Here is a 21,652-nt window from a genome sequence, read left to right on the forward strand (position 1 = left end):
CATAATGACCATCGTTATGATTAGAGGAAAAAGGGGGAGGCTTGCAAGCCGAAGAACACCATCACAACCGTGAAGAACGGCGTTGGCAGCATCATATTGTGGGGGTGATTTGCTGCAGGAGGGACTGGTGTACGTCACAAAATAGATGACATCATGAGTGAGGAAAATTATGTGGATATTGAAGCAACATCTCAAGACATCAGTCAGGAAGTTAAAGCTTGGTCGCAAATGGGTCTTCCAAATGGACAATGACCCCGAGCATATTTCAAAGTTGTGGCAAAATGACTTAAGGACAACAAAGTCAAGGTATTGGAGTGGCCATCACAAAGCCCTGACCTCAATCCTATATAACTTGTGTAGGCAGAACTGAAAAAGCATGTGTGAGCAAGGAGGCCTACAAACCTGACTCAGTTACACCAGCTCTGTCAGGAGGAATGGGCCAAATGTCACCCAATTTATTGTGGGAAACTTGTGGAAGGCTACCTGAAACGTTTGACCCAAGTTAAACAATTTAAATGCAATGCTCCCAAATACTACTTGAGTGAATGTAAACTTCTGATCCATGGGAATGTGATGAAAGAAATAAAAGCTGACATAAATCATTCTCTCTACTATTATTCTGACATTTCACATTCTTAAAATAATGTGGTGATCCTAATTTACCTAACAGGGACTTTTTACTAGAATTAAAAGTCAGGAATTGTGAAAAACTGAGCTTAAATGTACTTGGCTAAGGTGTATGTAAACTTCCGACTTCAACTGTATATATATATATATATATATATATATATATATAAAACATTTCTTACCGAGCCTTTCCATAAATCCACACAAGTTTCTTCAATTGTCTTCTGACTGTAAATAGAGAGATGTTGATGTCGTTGTGACGTGTAAATGAGTGAAGAGGTGTGGAGTCAGGCGCAGAGAGCAAGGATGTGGGAAAAACAACACGCTTTAATGTCCTGGAAACATAACATGTACAAAAGTGGAAACACAAATGAACAGAAATATAAACGGACAGCGTGAAACCCAAATGCAAACAAAATACACTCAAACAAAGAAACAGGAGAACAAGCCCGCACGAAACAGAAGCGGGCTGAACAGACTATATATAACCCTATCCTAACAACCAAACAAGAAACAGGTGATACCAATTAGACAGAACTAAACGAACACAGAACAACGGATCAGCGATAGCTAGTAGACCGGCGACGACGACCGCCGAGCGCCAACCGAACAAGAAGGGTCACCTTCGGTAATATTCGTGACAGTACCCCCTCCTGACGCGCAGCTCCCGCAGCGCGCCGACGCCCGGCCTCGGGGACGACCCGGGGGCCGAGGCGCTGGGCGATCCGGACGGAGGCGATGGAATTCACTCAACATAGATGGGTCTAGAATATCCCTCACCGGGACCCAGCACCTCTCCTCCGGACCGTACCCCTCCCAGTCAACGAGGTACTGCAAGCCCCTCACCCGGCGTCTCGAGTCCAGAATAGCTCGTATCTTGTACGCCGGGGACCCCTCGATGTCCAGAGGGGGCGGAGGAACCTCCGGAACCTCATCTTCCTGCATAGGACCAGCTACCACCGGCCTGAGAAGAGACACATGAAATGAGGGGTTAATACGATAATACGAAGGAAGTAATAATCGATAACAAACCTCATTTATTCTTCTCAGGACTTTAAATGGCCCTATACACTGCGGACCCAGCTTCCGGCAGGGCAAGCGGAGAGGCAGGTTTCGGGTCGAGAGCCAGACCCTGTCCCCAGGTGCAAACACTGGGGCCTCACTGCGGTGACGGTCAGCGCTCTTCTTCTGCCTTATACTCGCTTGGCGTAATGACTCTTGGACCGCCCTCCAGGTCTCCTTAGAGCGCTGTACCCACTCCTCCACCGCAGGAGCCTCAGTCTGGCTCTGATGCCACGGTGCCAGGACTGGCTGGTACCCCAACACGCACTCAAATGGTGACATGTTGGTAGAGGAGTGGCTTAGTGAGTTCTGGGCTATTTCTGCCCAGGGAATATATCTCGCCCACTCCCTGGCCGGTCATGGCAATACGACCGCAGAAACCTACCCACCTCCTGGTTAACTCTCTCCACCTGACCATTACTCTCCGGGTGATACCCTGAGGTCAGGCTGACCGAGACCCCAGACGTTCCATAAATGCCCTCCAAACACGAGAGATAAATTGGGGGCCCCGATCAGAAACTATATCCTCGGGCACCCCGTAATGCCGGAAGACATGGGTGAAAAGAGCTTCCGCAGTCTGTAGGGCGGTAGGGAGACCGGGCAATGGGATAAGACGGCAGGACTTAGAGAACCGATCCACAACGACCAGGATTGTAGTGTTACCCTGAGAGGGGGAGGTCAGTAAGAAAAATCTACCGAAAGATGGGTCCACGGCCGTTGTGGAACGGGAAGAGGTTGTAATTTACCTCTTGGCAGGTGTCTAGGAGCCTTACTCTGGGCGCACACCGAACAGGAGGAAACATAGAATCGCACATCCCTCCTCAAAGTGGGCCACCAGTACTTCCTCTCAAGACCTCACACTGTCCTATAAATACCTGGGTGACCCGCCGAGGGTAGACAATGAGCCCATCGAATCAATTGATCACGGACAGCCAGCGGCACGTACCTACGACCCTCCGGACACTGTGGAGGCGCAGGTTCCCCCCTATGCGCCCGCTCGATGTCTGCGTCCACATCCCATACTACTGGTGCCACCAGCTTAGCTGCCGGAATGATGGGAGTAGGATCGATGGACCTGTCCTCAGTGTCATAGAGTCTTGACAGCGCGTCAGCCTTAGTGTTGAGGGAACCTGGTCTATATGAGATAGTGAAACGAAATCTGGTGAAAAACATGGCCCACCTTGCCTGACGAGGATTCATTCTCCTAGCTGATCGGATATACTCCAGGTTGCGATGGTCAGTCCAGATAAGGAAAGGGTGCTTAGCCCCCTCAAGCCAGTGTCTCCACACCTTCAGGGCCTCAACCATAGCCAACAACTCCCTATCCCCCACATCATAATTCCGCTCCGCTGGCCCGAGTTTCTTTGAAAAAAAAGGCACAGGGGCGGAGTTTGAGGCACACCCGAACGCTGTGAGAGCACCGCTCCAACCCCAGCCTCGGATGCGTCCACCTCTACTATAAACGCCAAAGAAGGGTCCGGATGTGCCAACACCGGCGCCTCAGTAAACATCGCCTTCAACTTATGAAAAGCTCCGTTCGCCTCTGCTGACCACTGCAAACGCGCCGGCCCCCCCTTCAGCAGTGAGGTAATAGGGGCAGCTACCTGACCAAAACCCCGGATAAACCTCCGGTAGTAATTGGCAAATCCCAAAACCGCTGCACCTCCTTTACCGTGGTCGGAGTCGGCCAATTACGCACGGCCTTTATGCGGTCACCCTCCATTACCAAACCAGAGCTGGAAATGCGATAACCCAGGAAGGAAACTGATTGTTTGGAAAACTCACATTTCTCCCCCTTCACATACAGGTCATTCTCCAACAGTCGTCTAAGAACCTTGCGCACAAGAGATACATGCTCAGTGCGTGTAGCGGAGTAGATCAAAATATCGTCAATATACACCACTACACCCTGTCCGTGCAGGTCTCTGAGTATTTCATCCACAAAGGATTGAAATATAGCTGGAGCATTCTTTAAACCGTATGGCATGACGAGGTACTCATAATGGCCCGACGTAGTGCTAAATGCAGTTTTCCACTCATCTCCCTCCCGAATACGCACCAAATTATAAGCACTCCTGAGATCCAGTTTAGTGAAGAACTGCGCTCCGTGAAATGATTCCACTGCTGTAGCAATGAGAGGTAGTGGGTAACTAAAACCCACTGTGATGGAATTTAGACCTCTATAATCAATACACGGACGTAACCCACCATCCTTTTTCTTCACAAAAAAGAAACTCGAAGAGACAGGTGACATGGAGGGCTGAATGTACCCCTGTCCCAGAGCCTCGGTGATATAAGTTTCCATAGCCACCTTCTCCTCCTGGGACAAAGGATACACATGACTCCTGGGGAGTGCAGCGTTACCCTGGAGATTTATCACGCAATCCCCCTGCCTATGGGTTGGTAATTGGGTCGTTTTCTTTTTACTGAAAACGATAGCCAAATCGTCATACTCAGCTGGAATGCGCACGGTGGAAACCTGGTCTGGACTCTCCACCGTTGTCGCACCGATGGAAACCCCTACACACCTGCCTGAACACTCATCAGACCACCCCTGTAGAGTTCCCTGTTTCCACGAAATCGTAGGATTATGAATAGCTAGCCAGGGAATCCCCAGAACAACTGGAAATGCAGGTGAATCGATAAGGAACAAACTAATTCGCTCCTTGTGATTCCCCTGCGTAATCATCTCCAATGAAATTGTGGCTTTCTTTACCAGCCCTGACCCTAATGGTCGACTATCTAAAGAGTGCACGGGAAAAGGGGGGTCTACTTTTACTAACGGAATCCTCAACCTCTGAGCGAGTCCGCGATCTATAAAGTTTCCAGCTGCGCCTGAATCTACCAGTGCCTTATGCTGGAGAGAAGGAGAATAATTAAGGAAACAAATTAATAGGAACATGTGACCAACAGGAAACTCTGGGAGAGTGTGGTGCTTACTCACCTGGGGTGACCAATGAGTGTTCTGCCTGCCCTCACGATTCCCAGATGAATCTGTAAAGTGGCTGTTCCACTGGATGTCTTAAGGTGAAAGCACCAATTTGTAAGTCGCTCTGGATAAGAGCGTCTGCTAAATGACTTAAATGTAAATGTAAATGTAATTCCTCCAGCACCGACCAGATGTGTGCCCTCTCCGGCCACAACTGGTACAGGAGGAGCTTCCTCCTCCGATCTCCCTTGACGCAGTCCCTCCTAGCTCCATCGGGATAGGGGCAGGATGATCAGGAGGTAGAACTGACAGGACCCTTTCGGGAACGTCCACGAGCAGCTAGCAGATGGTCCAACCGGATCGACAGGTCTATCAGTCCATCCAGGCTAAGCGTAGTATCCCGACAGGCCAGCTCCCTACGGACGTCCTCTCTCAGGCTACACCTGTAATGGTCTATCAGGGCCCTGTCGTTCCAGCCTGCTCCCGCAGCCAAGGTCCGAAACTCCAGCGCGAAGTCCTGCGCGCTCTTCGTCCCCTGTCTAAGATGGAACAATCTCTCAACCGCCGCTCGACCTTCTGGAGGGTGATCGAACACGGCCCTGAAACGGCGGATGACCTCTGGGTAGTTGTCCTTCGCTGAGTCGGGCCCGTTCCAGACCGCATTAGCCCACTCCAGGGCTCTACCGGTCAGGCAGGTGATGAGGACCCCTACTCTCTCCTCCTCCGAGGGGGCCGGCCGAACGGTGGCCAGGTAGAGGTCTAATTGCAGCAGGAATCCCTGGCACCACGTCGCTGCTCCATCGTAATTCCTCGGAGGCGTCATGTGCAGAGCGCTGGAACCGGATCCAGATGGGGGAGATGGTAGAGTTGCTGGTAGGAGGATCGGTGGGGTAGTAGTAGGGAAACCATTCCTCTCCCAACGATCCATCCTCTCCATCATCTGATCCATCGCTGATCCTAGGCGATGGAGGATGGACGTGTGATGTTGAACTCGCTCTTCCATAGTGGGAAGAGGAGTGGTCGCTGCTCCTGCTGACTCCATAGAAGGTGCGGGCTTCTGTGACGTGTAAATGAGTGTGGGAGTCAGGCGCAGAGAGCAAGGATGTGGGAAAAACAACACGCTTTAATGTCCTGGAAACATAACATGTACAAAAGTGGAAACACAAATGAACAGAAATATAAATGGACAGCGTGAAACCCAAATGCAAACAAAATACACTCAAACAAAGAAACAGGAGAACAAGCCCGCACGAAACAGAAGCGGGCTGAACAGACTATATATAACCCTATCCTAACAACCAAACAAGAAACAGGTGATACCAATTAGACAGAACTAAACGAACACAGAACAACGGATCAGCGATAGCTAGTAGACCGGCGACGACGACCGCCGAGCGCCAACCGAACAAGAAGGGGAGTCACCTTCGGTAATATTCGTGACAGTCGTGCCGTGACGCCAGCAGATTACAGATTGCCTTTGCCTATCGCTCATAATTTTCATGAATATAAGCAAGTGATGTCTGCACAATAATAAAGTTAGGTTTAACCAAAAATAAATAATTCTAAATAACAAACTGGCTTTATATACACATTTCTGAGAATGTCTCTCTCCATGTTCAACAATTGCCTTTTTCTCGTTCACTCTAGGTTAAATGAAAACGAAATCTCAAAAATATTGTTACTTTTTAAACAAAGCGATTATTATTAATTAATTTAGAATTCCTCAGGTGATTAACTGATTTTTGTCCTCTGACGTCCTTGGGTAGGCAGAGGGAGTCTGGAAGGGCATCAACGAATCTTTGGGTTGTCTGAGAATTTATAGCACGACTTTTGATGATCCTTGGTTGGGGTCTGAGCAGATTATTTGTTGCGATTGCAAACGTAATAAAATGGTGGTCCGATAGTCCAGGATTATGAAGAAAAAAATTAAGATCCACAACACCATGGGACAAAACAAGGTCCAGAGTATGACTGTGGCAGTGAATAGGTCCGGAGACATGTTGGACAAAACCCATTGAGCCGATGATGGCTCTGAAAGCCTTTTGGAGTGGGTCTGTGGACTTTTCCACGTGAATATTAAAGTCACCAAAAATTTGAATATAATCTGCCATGACTAGGTTTTCCTACTTACAAAGCATGTAGAGGTCTGTAATATTTTTTATCATAGGTACACTTCAAATGTGAGAGACGGAATCTAAAACAAAAATCCAGAAAATCACATTTATATGATTTTTAAGTAATTCATATGCATTAAAAACATTTTGTAAATTGAAATTTGCTATCGTAAATGTTAGCAACACCTCCGACTTTGCGGGATGCACGGGGGATATGGTCACTAGTGTAACCAGGAAGTGAGGCCTCATTTAACACAGTAAATTGATCAGGCTTGAGCCATGTTTCAGTCAGGCCAATCACATCAAGATTATGATCAGTGATTAGTTCATTGACTATAACTGCCTTGGAAGCGAGGGATCTAACATTAAGTAGCCATATTTTGAGATGTGATGTATCACAATTATTTAAGATACTCTTTGAAGAGGTAGGGTTTCAGAAGTTTTCAGAAGATGGGCAGTTACTCAGGGGGAAGCTTGTTCCGCCATTGGGGTGCCATTACAGAGAAGAGCTTGGACTGTGCTAAGCGGAAGCTGCCCTCTCCTATGGGTGGGAGGGCCAAGAGACCGGAGGTGGCAGAACAGAGTACTCGGGTTGGGGTGTAGGGTTTGGACATAGCCTGAATTTAGGGAGGGGCTGTTCCTCTTGCTGCTCTGTAGGCAAGTACCATGGTCTTGTAGGTCTTGTAGTGGATGTGGATGCTTTGACTGAAAGCCAGTGGATTGTGCAGAGGAGCGGGGTGACATGGGAAAACTTTGGAAGGGTGAATGCCAGGCGGGCTGCAGCATTTTGGATCAGTTCCAGGGGTTTGATGGCACAAGTGCGGGGCCCAGCCAACATTGAGTTTGTATTTGTATTTATTATGGATCCCCATTAGCTGCTGCCAAAGCAGCAGCTACTCTTCCTGGGGTCCAGCAAAATTAAGGCAGTTTACAACAGTTTACCTTATGGAACAGCGGGGACTTTGAAGCAACACAAGCGTTTGCACAGACACACGCCACACACACACACACACACACATTGGCACAGACACACGCCACACACACACACACACACACATTGGCACACACACACACACACACACACACACACACACACACACACACACACACACACACACATGGATTTAGTAATGTAGATATGTGGTGGTGGTGAGTAGGGGCCTGAGGGCACACAGTATGTTGTGAAATCTGTGAATGTATTGTAATGTTAATTTTGTTGGACACCAGGAAAAGTAGCTGTTGCTTTGGCAGGGGATTCATAATAAATACAAATACAAATACAAAATACAAATATCAGTGGGCTTTGTGATGAATTAGCCATCTTATTTTTGCCATAAATATAATTTAAGGTGCCCCAAAGCTTTTCACTATCATTCTTCATATAATTTATCTTTGTTTCATAGTGTAGTTTATTTTTCTTTAGTTTAGTCACATGATCCTCATTACACACCACACAACAGCAAATATTCTTTACAACATCAACATATGAATCACTAGTTTCAGTAGTCCAGACATGAGATGACAAGTGCCTGGATTAGGACCTGCACCACTTCCTATGTGTGGTAGGGTTGTACTCTACCAATGTTTTAGAACATGAACCTGCAGGAGCGAGTAACTATTTTGATGTTTGCAGAGAACGACAGGGTGTTGTCCAAGGTCACGCCAAGGTTCTTTGCACTCTGGGAGGAGACACTGTGGAGTTGTCAACCGTGATTGAGAGGTCTTGGAGCGGGTAGACCTTCCCTGGTAGTAAAAGCAGCCCCGTCATGTCAAGGTTGAGCTTGAGGTGGTGGGCCGACATCCAAGCTGAGATATCTGCCAGGCACGCAGAGATGCATGTTGCCACCTGGGTGTCAGAAGAGGGGAAGGAGAAAAGTAGTTAAGTGTCATCCACATAGCAATGATAGGAGAGACCATGTGTGGATATGACTGAGCAGATAGTCTTGATGTATAGAGAGAAAAGGAGAGGGCCTAGACCTGAGCCCTGGGGATGAGAGTATGTGTTGAAGATGCAGATTCTCTCTACGTCACCTGGTAGGAGCAGTCTGCCAGGTAGGATGCAATCCAAGAGTGTGCAAAGCCTGAGACGCCCAGCCCTGAGAGGGTGGATAGAAGAATCTGATGGTTCGATCACGTTTTAGGGAAGACCCAGATGCAGACAGCATCGAAGTAACAAAAGTTTATTACTAGAACAGAGGGCAGGCAAAATGACAGGTCAAGGGCAGGCAGAGGTCAGTAATCCAGATCAGAGTCCAAAAGGTACAGAACGACAGGCAGTCTCAGGGTCAGGGCAGGCAGCGGTCAATAATCCAGTGTGGTGTGGCAAGGTACAGGACGAAATATTTAACTTTCACACATTAACAAGTCCAATACAGCAAATGAAAGATAAACATCTTGTTAATCTACCCATCGTGTCCGATTTTTTAAATGTTTTACAGCGAAAACAAAACATATATTTATGTTAGATCACCACCAAGCCCCAAAAAACACACAGCCAAAGATAGAGTCACAAAAGCAGAATTAGAGATAAAATGAATCACTAACCTTTGATAATCTTCGTCAGATGATACTCATATGACATCATGTTACACACTACATTTATGTTTTGTTCAATAATATGCATATTTATATCCACAAATCTCGGTTTACATTGACGCCATGTTCAGAAATGCCTCCAAAATATCCGGAGTAATTACAGAGAGCTACGCCAGATAACAGAAATACTCATCATAAACCTTGACGAAAGATACATATTTTACATATAATTAAATATACACTGGTTCTTAATGCAACCGATGTGTCAGATTTTTAAAAAACGTTACGAAAAAAGCATACCATGCAATAATCTAAAACGGCGCTAAGAAGTTACAATATTTCTCCGCCATGTTGGAGTCAACAGAAATACGAAATTACATCATAAATATTCCCTTACCTTTGATGATCTTTCAACAGAATGCAGTGCAAGGAGTCCTAGTTCCACAATAAATCGTTGTTTTGTTCCATAATATCCATTACTAGTGTCCAATTAGTTGCTTTTGCTAGCACGGTTAGTTCACATGTCCAAAAGCTGGCACTGGTCCAGACGAACTCGGACGAAATCTTCAACAAGTTATATTCCAGGTCGAATAAACTGGTCAAACTAAGTAGAGAATCAATCTTCAGGATGTTATTTTCATATATATCCAATAACGTTTCAACCGGAGCATTCGTTTTTGTCTACAGAGTCATGGAACGCAGGCGATATCAACAGTAATGTGCGCAACCAGGAACTGGCATTCTGACAGACCACTGACTCAATCCCCTCCCATCCGCTCATACATCACACTAGAGGCTTCATTCCACGTTTGACTGACTGTTGACATCTAGTGGAAGGCGTAGGAAGTGCGAACCTATCCATATCTTGTTTGGATGTGAATAGGCAATGACTTATTCGACCAGCCCAAGAATTTCCACTTCCTGTTTCGAAATTTGCCTGCCCTATGAGTTCTGTTACACTCACATACATAATTCAAACATTTTAGAATCTTCAGAGTGTTTTCTATCCAATAGTAATAATACTATGCATATATTAGCATCTAGGACAGAGTAGGATGCAGTTCACTATGGGCACGCAATTCATCCACAGTGAAAATGCTGCCCCCTATCCCTAACAGTCAAGAAGATTGTTCTGAGAGAGATAGTGAGAGAGTTGGTCAGAGATAGCACGCTCAAGTGTTTTGAAAATAAGAAAATAAGAGATACCGGTCTGTAGTTTGACGTCAGAGGGGTCGAATGTTGGTTTCTTGAGGAGGGGAGCAGTTCTGACATTTTGAATTCAAAGGGGACGCAGCTAGTATTCAGGGATGAGTTGGGTCTGGAGAAGGGAGGGGGTGGGGTCAAGCGGGTAGATTGACGGGCCGCCAGAACTCACTAGTTGCAGGATTTCATCTGGAGAGAGAGGGGAGAAAGAGGTTAAGGTGTAGGGTAGTTCTGTGTGCTTTGGACCAGTGAACTAAATAGGCTGAGTGAATGAGGAGTGGATTATGTCAACCTTCTTTTCAAAGTGGTTGACAAAGTTGTCCACAGAGGAGGAGGAGGGAGGGGTGGAGGATTAAGGAGGAAGGGGTGGAGGATTAAGGAGAAGGTAGAAGCTTGAAATTTAGAAGCTTGAAATTAGAAACTTTTTTTCAGAATCTTGAAATTTAAAGTGATAGAAAGTGTTTTTATCAGCGGATACAGAGGAATCTGTGATGCTAGCCACTAATGCCGTAGCATGTTACTTTTGTATGAAAACATAAAACTGCTGCATCCTGGCCCTGACTCCTCCTTAAAAAAGGGTGTACGGCTAACCCCCTACATTCTCTGTCATTCAATTCTGTCATACAAGAGAGATAATCACATTTGATGACTGGAGAAGTGGCAGAGATGAAACAGTTACGTTATTGTAATGAAAAGGAAGAGAGAGGTTCCACATTACACTAATTTCCCAGAGGTGTCTCGATTTTGCAGCACAGTTGGTGTATCAACTCATGGTCCACCAGTTGAGCCTAAAGGTAAGGTGATCTCTCTCTCTCTCTCTCTCTCTCTCTCTCTCTCTCTCTCTCTCTCTCTCTCTCTCTCTCTCTCTCTCTCTCTCTCTCTCTCTCTCTCTCTCTCTCTCTCTCTCTCTCTCTCTCTCTCTCTCTCTCGTATTGAGCGAGTCACTGGTACTTTCTGCTTTAGTTTTTGCTTGTAAGCAGGAATCAGGAGGTTAGAATTATGGTAAGATTTGCCAAATGGAGGGCTAGGGAGATATTTTTATGCATCTCTGTGTGTGCAGTAAAGGTTGGTCTAGATTTTTCCTCTGGTTGCACATGTGACATGCTTGTAGAAATGAGGTAAAATGGATTCAACATTTCCTGCATTAAAGTCCCCAGCCGCTAGGAGCACAACTTCTGGGTGAGCATTTTCTGGTTTGCTTATGGCCTTATACAGCTCGTTGAGTGCCGTCCTATTGCCAGCATCGATTTGTGGTGGATGAGAACTCTCTTGGCAGATAGTGTGGTCTACAGTTTATCATGAGGTACTCTACCTCAGGCGAGCAATAATATTAGACATTGCTCACCAGCTGTTATTGACAAATAGAGACACACCCCACCCCTTGTCTTACCAGAAGTAGCTGCTATGTCCTGCCGATGGTTAGGAGCCTGTAAAACGGCGCCATTGTTAAAATCATAGTCACACACCTCATGTAGCCTAACCCATAGGCCTATATGTTTTGATAAGATTTGTATCAAAACACTAAAGCAGACAATTAACTTCTTAAAATGAACCACATGAATCCACTTTACAACGGGTGTAGAGCCTAACTGGCATACAACTTGTGAATGAGAGACTGATGGAGTGTGTGCAGCCTGCACGAGAAACAAATCAGAGCTCATGCCTTTCATGCAACTTTTTTCAGATCATCATAATCAGATCATCATAATAAATAACTCTAAATGTTTCTTCCTTAACCACTTAACTTCTTGACGCTACCCATCCCTTAAGCGGGAGAATTGTCATCAGCAACTGCTGAATAGCATAGCGTCACAGTCAAATAATATTACTAAAAAATATTCATATTCATGAAATCACAAGTGCAATATTGCAAAACACAGTTTAGCCTTTTGTTAATCCACCTGTCGTCGTAGATTTTGAAATTATGCTTTACAGCGAAAGCAATCCAAGCGTTTGTGTAAGTTTATCGATCGCATGACAAAACATTAAGTACACTTAGCATCAGGAAGCTTGCTGCTAGGACAGGGAGACACAATGGCCGCTTTACTCTGTTGTGCAAAACTCACTCTGAGAGCCCCCACCTATCCACTTACGCAATGTGATCTTTCTCGCGCAAGCCACAGAAAAATGAATCTGGTTGATATCCCTTTAAATGGAGGATAGGCATGCATAGGAACAGAGAGGTTTCAAAATAAGAGGCACTTCCTGATTGGATTTTCCTCAGGTTTTCGCCTGCAATATCAGTTCTGTTATACTCAAATCAAATCAAATTTTATTTGTCACATACACATGGTTAGCAGATGTTAATGCGAGTGTACAATATTTTGACAGTTTTGGAAACTTTAGAGTGTTTGCTATCCTAATCTGTCAATTAAATGCATATTCTAGCATCTGGTCCTGAGAAATAGACCGTTTACTTTGGGAACGTTATTTTTCCAAACATAAAAATAATGCTTCAACAGGTTAACACACTTTGTTGGAAATCGTTTGGAGGAAATATCCTTTTTTATTTTATTCAGCTATGGTCAATTGTATTCTTCATACTATAAGATAATAAAAAATGCTAAGAAATTCTAAGCAAATCTTGTCTGCTAAATGAAATAGTGTAGCCCGCAGCCATATGGCATAGCCATACCAAGGCCTAACATAAGGACAACACAGAGTATGCTATTCTATTCTTCTGAAATAGACTACATTTTATTAATATCATGTTTCTTTAGACCTGTCTAAAATAAATAATGGATCTTTTGTGATGGTGTAGGCTATATTAAATTGATTTAATTTGAGTTTTATGGAGATGTTCTAAATGTCTGCATCAGTGGCTTGTAGGCTATGCATGGAAGCCAGGAGATGCTAATCGTGTTTATGTCTGTTAACGGTCAATTACCTGACAACATTTTATGACTGACACAGCGTTACCCTTGGTCTGTAAGGACCACGGCTTTTGTGGAGCGATAGGTAATGATGCTTCGTGGGTGACTTTTGTAAATGTGTGCAGAGGGTCCCTGGTTCGAGCCCAGGCTGGGGCAAGGAGACGGACAGAAGCAATACTGTTACACAGACCAATCCTGTGTGTGAACACTGTCCTTACCTCATGTTCTTGCTAAAGAATACAGAAGTTGTATGTTTTCAAACTCAGTTAAAATGTTATTTTTTGCAAAGTGAAAGTAAAAAAATGTGGAAGTGGTGGGGTGTGCACCGCATATGCATGACTGACACAATTGTATTATCACAAACGCTGACAGAAGGGTTTCTCCTTCAAGAAGTTAAAGTTTCTAATGACTTTTCTCTCTTTTTCTCATTTCTTCTCTTCTCTTACACTATATATACAAAAGTATGTGGACATCCCTTCAAATGAGTGGATTTCACGACAGACCCGTGTTTGATCCCGGGCTGTGTCGCAGCCGGCTCCAACCGGTAGATCCATGAGGCGTCACACATTTGGCCCATCGTCACCCGGGTTAGGGGAGGGTTTGGCCGGCCGGGATGTCCTTGTCCCATCACGCTCTAGCGACTCTTTGTGGGTGGCCGGTTCGCATGCACGCTGACTTCAGTCACCTGCTGGTCACATTGGTGCTGCTGGCTTCCGGGTTAAGCGAGCAGTGTGTCAAGAAGCAGTGTGGCTTGGCAGGGTCGTGTTTTGGAGGATGCATGGCTCTCGACGTTTGCCTCCGTATGGGAGTTGCAGCGATTGGACAAGACTGTAACTACCAATTGTATATCACGAAATTGGGGAGAAAAAGCAGTAGAAAGTACAAAAATAAATATTTATATATATATATTAATTGTGGATTCAGTTAGCGTATTTCAGCCACACCCATTTCTGACAGGTGTATCAAATCGAGCACACAGCCATGTAATCTCCATAGACAAACATTGGCAGCAGAATGGCCTTACTGAAGAGCTCAGTGGTTTTCAACATCACACCGTCATAGGTAAAATTTCTGTCCCGCTAGAGCTGCCTCTGTCAACTGTAAGTACTGCTATTGTGATGTGGAAATGTCAAGGAGCAACAACAGCTGTCCTCGGTTGCAACACTCACTACCAAGTTCCAAACTGTCTCTGGAAGCAACATCAGCACAATAGCTGTCGGAAGCATATTGAAATGGATTTCCATGGCCGAGAAGCCATGCACAAAAGCCTAAGATCACCATGCACAATGCCAAGCATCGGCTGGAGTGGTGTAAAGCTCGCCGCCATTTGATCTGGAGCAGTGGAAACGCATTCTTTGGAGTGATGAATCACCATCTGGCAGTCCGACGGACGAATCTGGGTTTAGCGGATGCCAGGAGAACGTTACATGCCCAAATGCATAGTGCCAACAGTAATGTTTTGGGGAGGAGGAATAATGGTCTGGGGCTGTTTTTCATGGTTTGGGCTAGGCCCCTTAGTTCAAGTGAAGGGAAATCTTAACGCTACAGCATACAATGACATTCTAGACAATTCTGTGCTTCCAACTTTGTGGCAACAGTTTGGGGATGGCCCTTTCCAGCATGACAATGCCCCCATGCACAAAGTGAGGTCAATACAGAAATGGTTTGTCGAGCTCAGTGTGGAAGAACATTACTGTCCTGCACAGAACCCTGACCTCAAGCCCATCGAACATCTTTGGGATGAATTGGAATGCCGACTGCAAGCCAGGCCTAATCACCCAACATCAGTGCCCAACCTCACTAATGCTCTTGTGGCTAAATGGAAGCAAGTTCCCGCAGCAATATTCCAACATCTAGTGGAAAGCCTTCCTAGAAGAGTGGAGGCTGTTATAGCAGCAAAGGGGGACCAACTACATATTAATGCCCGTCAGAGCAGATGTCCACATACTCTTGGTCATGTAGTGTATCTTCTGCTTCAGTTATTTTCATCAGATCACTCATCACTTTGTTTACTGCCATAGTAATTTTCCCAAGTCAACCTTTTCTTAAACAATCAGAGCTCTAGTTCCTCTGGAGTGTGCATATTTACATGATGAGGCGCTTCCGAAACAAAATATCTGCACTCGGCTCCAATCACAGACAAAAAGGCTTTGCAATCACAACCATCCCCATCCACAAGCCACAATCACACAGAAAGGATGTCCTTAAACTTATCCAGTTCAGGGCATAACTGTGTCTCTGTACAATTCCCTTGTTTTGGATTTAATCTTTTATATTGATCTGTCTTACTGTTGCTGAGCCATTGCTAAGCCATTGTGAAATGTGTGATTTCACAGTCTACTCTATTCTGTATCATAGTGCTTAGCTAGTGCATACTAGTTGAAAATAATGTATGATCCATACAGGGATTAAACCTACAGTCTATCAGTTTATTAGCATCATGCTCTGATGTACTGTACTTTGCTAGATGGGCGATGATGATGTGCAAAGTCAAGTACAGGTGATATGTCACTTCTTTGTGTATTTTTCAGATACATTTAGGGTGTTTGTGTCTATTTCCCAGATACATTAAGATATTGTGTGTTTGTGTGCATTTTTCAGATGGTAGGGTGGAGGTGACAAAGGAGAGTGTGAAGCTGTGCACAATGGGACCTGGGAAGGTGTTTGGAGAGCTGGCCATCCTCTACAACTGTACTAGGACAGCAACCATCAAGAGTGAGTTTACACACACACACACACACACACACACACACACACACACACACACACACAACCAACCCAGTGATGTGCAGTGAGGTCGGTGGCTGAGTAAGCACAGCCTATTATCAAAGCCAGATTTACTCACAAATAAACCCTAATGAAGCCCAAGTGAACCATACAACCAGAGTGATATAGGCTATTAACCAAAATTGACAAACAATTTTTCACCAAATGTAAATACCTATGTAGCCAAGATACACTACACAAGCAGTAGCCTCCAACGGCGGTATATCCAACGCACCGGCGCTCACAAACACACAATAGTTTTATTACGTGAAATATTATTACACACACATACACTGATTATACCAAACATATACCACCCCCCCTCCCCAAAAGAGTGTTCAATGCTGTCATCAAGGCAAAGGGTGGCTACTTTGAGGAATCTCAAATATAAAGCATATTTTGATTTGTTTAACTTTTTATCGCTGCAGGGGCAAAATATTGAGTAGCTTGGATGTAAAGTGCCTATATCAAACGGCCTGTTCCTCCGTCATAGTTGCTAATATTTGCATATTATTATTAGTATTGGATAGAAAACACTCTGAAGTTTCTAAAACTGTTTGAATGATGTCTGTGAGTATAACATAACTCATATTGGCAAAATCCTGAGTTGAAATCAAAACAGGAAGTCAGAAATCTGAGCTTGTATTTAGAGTCCCCAATGAAATCCCCTTGAGATATGAATGATGTTGCACTGCCTAGGGGTTCCACTAGATGTCAACCATCAATAGAAATTATAATGAGGCTTCTATGTTGTTGTGGGTGTGAATGAGAGCAGAATATATCTGACCAGAATTAGCGTTTGGATATGTATACCAAACGCGCTAACAAAAGAAGGTATTTGGACATTTTCAAACAAAATTAACATTTATTGTGGACCTGGGATTCCTGGAGTGCTCTCTGATGTAGATCATCAAAGGTAAGGGAATATTTATCATGTAATTTCTTGTTTATGTTGACGGCATCTTTGCGGCTCTGGTGTTTTTACTTTTGAGCGCCGTCTCAGATTATTGCATGCGTTTTTTTCCCGTACGGTTTAAAACAAATCTGACACAGCGGTTGCATTAAGGAGAGGTATATCTATAATTCTATGTCTATAATTTGTATTATCATCTACATTTATGATGAGTATTTCTGTTGAATGATGTATCTACGCAAAATCACTTGATGTTTTTGGAACTAGTAAATCTAACACGCCAATGTAAACTCAGATTTTTTTATATAAATATGAACTTTAGTCCTATGAGTCCTATGAGTGTCATCTGATGAAGATAATTCAAGGTTAGTGATTCATTTTATCTTTAATTCTGTTTTTTGTGAATGCTATATTTTGCTGGAAAATGGCTGTGCTTATTGTGGTTTGGTGGAGACCTAACATAATCGTTTGTAGTGCTTTCGTTGAAAAGCCTATTTGAAATCGGACACTTAGTTGGGATTAACAACGAGAATAGCTTTAAAATTTTATAAGACACATGTATGTTTTAGGAATTGTAATTATGAAATTTCTGTGGTTTGAATTTGTCGCCCTCTATTTTCACTGGTAGTTGTCATATCGATCCCGGTATCGGGATTGCAGCCATAACAGGTTAACACTTTTTTGGTTACTACATGATTCCATATGTGTTATGTCATAGTTTATATGTCGTCACTATTATTCCACAATGAAGAAAAGGGTAAAAGAATCTCAGTCAAGGTGAAACAGCCCTCTACCCAGTGGGCACACACTGGTTGAATCAATGCTGTTTCCACACCATTTTAATGAAATTACTTTGATCCAACATCGAATATATGTTGAATTGACGTCTGTGCCCAGTGGGTAGCCACAACATATTGGATTTTGCTCTGGTTGAGTGGCTCAGTAGACAAAAGTGGCGCATGCAGCTCACCATTTTTGTTATTTCCTAATTGTTGTGCTTAAGTTTACACCTTAGGTGTTACCACCATAGGCCTACACACATTTCATTGAGCCTGTGTGTGCTATGAGTCTGTGTCAGGTTGAGGGACATGTGTTTATGGAACACAGAGGACATGAGTACAGATTGGAGATGTAGGGTTGGATAGGACTAAAACAGGAACAACACAAGGTGGCAGATAGCCTAGTGGTTAGAGTGGTGGACTAGTAACTGCAAGGTTGCAAGATCGAATCCCTGAGCTTACAAAGCAAAAATCTGTTGTTCTGCTCCTGAACAAGGCAGTGAACCCACTGTTCTTAGGCTCTCATTGAAAATAAGAATTTGTTATTTTAACTGACTTGCCTAGTTAAATAAAAAAAACAGGATCAACATATCACTTTGTGTTAGGACATCTACAATGGATGTATGCTGATTCTGTACAGCTCAATAATGTTGTATCTGAAACTTTATCAGTTTCATTGGCAGGTCCGAGTCAGATTCACATAATATCCCTGAACTTAACCTCTATTGAGTCATTAATAAATTACTCACATAAAGCTGTGATGTATTAGCGACCCAGGTGTGAAGGATAGAGGGTCCTTGAGGAGGGGTGTTGGGGAAGAGGAGAGGGCATGAGGGGGAAAGTTATTTACCTTCCTCACCTATGATTAACAGAGGTGAGGAGGCTGTCAGTCAGCCACCTTCTACCTGTTCCTCTGGCCGGAGTGTTGCATCTCCTGGCTCCGTTGCCATGGTGTTGAGTCCTCAGAGAGGGTTGAGACTAGGTCTCTGGGGTATTCCCTACAGTTAGAGGGTCTCACCCTTCACAGTCCCCTGCCTCCTTACACTCCACCCAACTGTCCCCCACTACCACTGCTCACACAATGTGGAATTACTCTGTGTGTTTTTGTGTGTGTGCATGTGAGTTATTTAATAAAAACATATATTTTGCTGCCAGTATGAAGCATCTGAGAATGGATATGTACAGTATATGTTCTTCCAGGTGACTTTTCAAGTGCACGCTCCTCTATGTATCATTTCAAATCAAATGTTATTGGTCACATACACATGGTTAGCAGATGTTATTGTGAGTTTAGTGAAATGCTTGTGCTTCTAGTTCTAATAGTTCAGAAATATCTAACAACTACCTAATACACACACATCTAAGTAAAGGGATGGAATAAGAATATATAGTTGAAGTCTGAAGTTTACATACACCTTAGCCAACTACATCAAACATTTTGGGTAGCCTTCCACAAGCCTCCCACAATAGGTTGGGTGAACTTTGTCCTATTCCTCCTGACAGAGCTGGTGTAACTGAGTCAGGTTTGTAGGCCTCCTTGCTCGCACATGCTTTTTCAGTTCTGCCCACAAAGTTTCTATAGGATTGAGGTCAGGGCTTTGTGATGGCCACTCCAATACCTTGACTTTGTTGTCCTTAAGCCATTTTGACACAGCTTTGGAAGTGTGCTTGGTTGGGGTCATTGTCCATTTGGAAGACCCATTTGCGACCAAGCTTTAACTTCCTGACTGATGTCTTGATGTTGCTTCAATATATCCACATAATTGTCCCTCCTCATGATGCCATCTATTTTGTGAAGTGCACCAGACCCTCCTGCTGCAAACACCCCCACAACATGATGCTGCCAACGCTGTGGTTCACTATTGTGATGGTGTTCTTCGGCTTGCAAGCTTCCCCCTTTTTCCTCCAAATATAACAATGGTCATTATGGCCAACAGTTCTTTTTTTGTTTCATCAGACCAGAGGACATTTCTCCAAAAAGTACGATCTTTGTCCCCATGTGCAGTTGCAAACCGTAGTCTGGCTTTTTTATGGCAGTTTTGGAGCAGTGGCATCTTCCTTGCTGAGCGGCCTTTCAGGTTATGTCGATAAAGGACTCATTTGACTGTGGATATAGATACTTCTGTACCAGTTTCCTCCAGCATATTCACAAGGTCCTTTGCTGTTGTTCTGAGATTGATTTGAACTTATTGCAAATGTACAAATGTCAGCCAGCAAGTCAGCATCCATCAGTCAATAAGATATCATTCTGACACCAAACTGACACCAAACCCACTTTGTCCAACTCGTTTAGAAGCCAAATGTCACATTTCAGAGCAGGCGCAAAATTCACAGTGCCTTCTGTTTAAACCATAATAAAAACTTAAAACACGTAGTTACGTTCTAGCTGCGGGTCCAGTTCCAGCATTGTGTTTAGGCCTAGTTGAGGCGACCCTGAATCCCGAGTTTTGGCTCGATAGGTCATTCGGAGCCCGAGCAGCAACCTTAATTAGTGCTGAAAATGAACTTTTTCCGGGCTTTGCTATGGGGTCCCTGAAAGAGCTATCGGACAGAAACTTTAAGGTCCGTATCTATGGGCCGAGGTGGTTTCAATGCACCTTAGACTTGTCACTCTGGGACTTTTCTAAATGTCGACATTCGCGATGGTCAAAATGAATTGAAATCATTGCAAATGTACAAGGCTGTTCCTCGGACGGAGAATCTTCTAGAGCCACATAACTCACTGTGCATGACCAACTTAATTCCTAGAACATGTATATATAGTTTCAGAGCTCTGGGTCTGACGGTTCTTTCATAGTTCGAACGCAGGTAACTATTGCAGGCTCTTTGTGTCTTTAAGCCCCTCACTGTTTCACTCCCCATTGACTGTGTGTGTGTGTGTGTGTGTGTGTGTGTGTGTGTGTGTGTGTGTGTGTGTGTGTGTGTGTGTGATTTCAGAAAATCAAAGACAATCACAGAAATCACGTAGAGCTCCGAAACCCACCTTAACGGATTTGTCTGAACACGCCGCAACTGGATCTGTAACCCTTTGAAAGAAAAACACATTTCTTTGACCATCAACAATTGTACATGGTACGATTTCTCCTAAATTACGATAGATAAATGGCTGGTTCTTTTTTCCTGACACCGTAGGTTCATTTACTGTGCCGTGAAGCGGTCAAATTAGCGCTCTACTTTTGTGTTTGACCTTTAAAAACTTAAGGATACCACCCCCCCCCCCTCTCTCAATTTCCGCCTGAAGACATACCCAAATCTAACTGTCTGTAGCTCAGGCCCAGAAGCAAGGATATGGTTATTCTTGGTATCATTTGAAAGGAAACACTCTGCATGTTGTGGAAATGTGAATTGAATGTAGGAGAATATAACACCATAGATGGTAGAAGAAAAAACAAGGAAATAAACATACGTTTTCTGTTTTAATTGTTGCTGCATCACCTTTCAACTGAACAAAAACCGCCAAACATACAGATAGGATGCTGGGGATGATTTGAATGAAGAACATAAGATGGCAACAGTATTTGAAAAAAGTTTCAGAGCATTCTAACACACCCCCCAAATATATATATTTTTTAAATATGAAAAATATGAAAAAATGTAAAATAACAAGGGTAACTATTAACACACATTCAATGTATATTGTACAATATTGTGAAGACCCTCAGTCCTCTACACAATATTGTGCTTCTGATGCCATGGCCCATAGCAGTCTCTTTCTGCTGTAAAGCAGAGGGTTACTGAACAAGTGATGGGGCATTTCCTGTGACAAAGTGCACATCGACGCCTCCCCACTGTGCCCTTTTTGCCCTGAGGCACATTCATGCCTGCAGAGCTGAATCTGGGCGGGTGAACAC

General features: G+C 44.1%; 1 protein-coding gene across 2 annotated transcripts in view; it reads left to right on the forward strand.

The window, feature by feature from the left end:
- LOC115113223 (cGMP-dependent protein kinase 1-like) overlaps window positions 1–21,652 on the forward strand; it is a 199,887-nt gene that overhangs the window by 80,702 nt on the left and 97,533 nt on the right. For both annotated transcript variants that reach the window (XM_029640619.2, XM_029640620.2), the window contains exon 3: window positions 15,945–16,058. In XM_029640619.2, coding sequence (XP_029496479.2) covers window positions 15,945–16,058 — 114 coding nt within the window. The remainder of the gene's footprint in view (window positions 1–15,944; window positions 16,059–21,652) is intronic.

Source organism: Oncorhynchus nerka, linkage group LG28, assembly GCF_034236695.1.
Source record: "Oncorhynchus nerka isolate Pitt River linkage group LG28, Oner_Uvic_2.0, whole genome shotgun sequence".
Lineage (NCBI taxonomy): Eukaryota > Metazoa > Chordata > Actinopteri > Salmoniformes > Salmonidae > Oncorhynchus > Oncorhynchus nerka.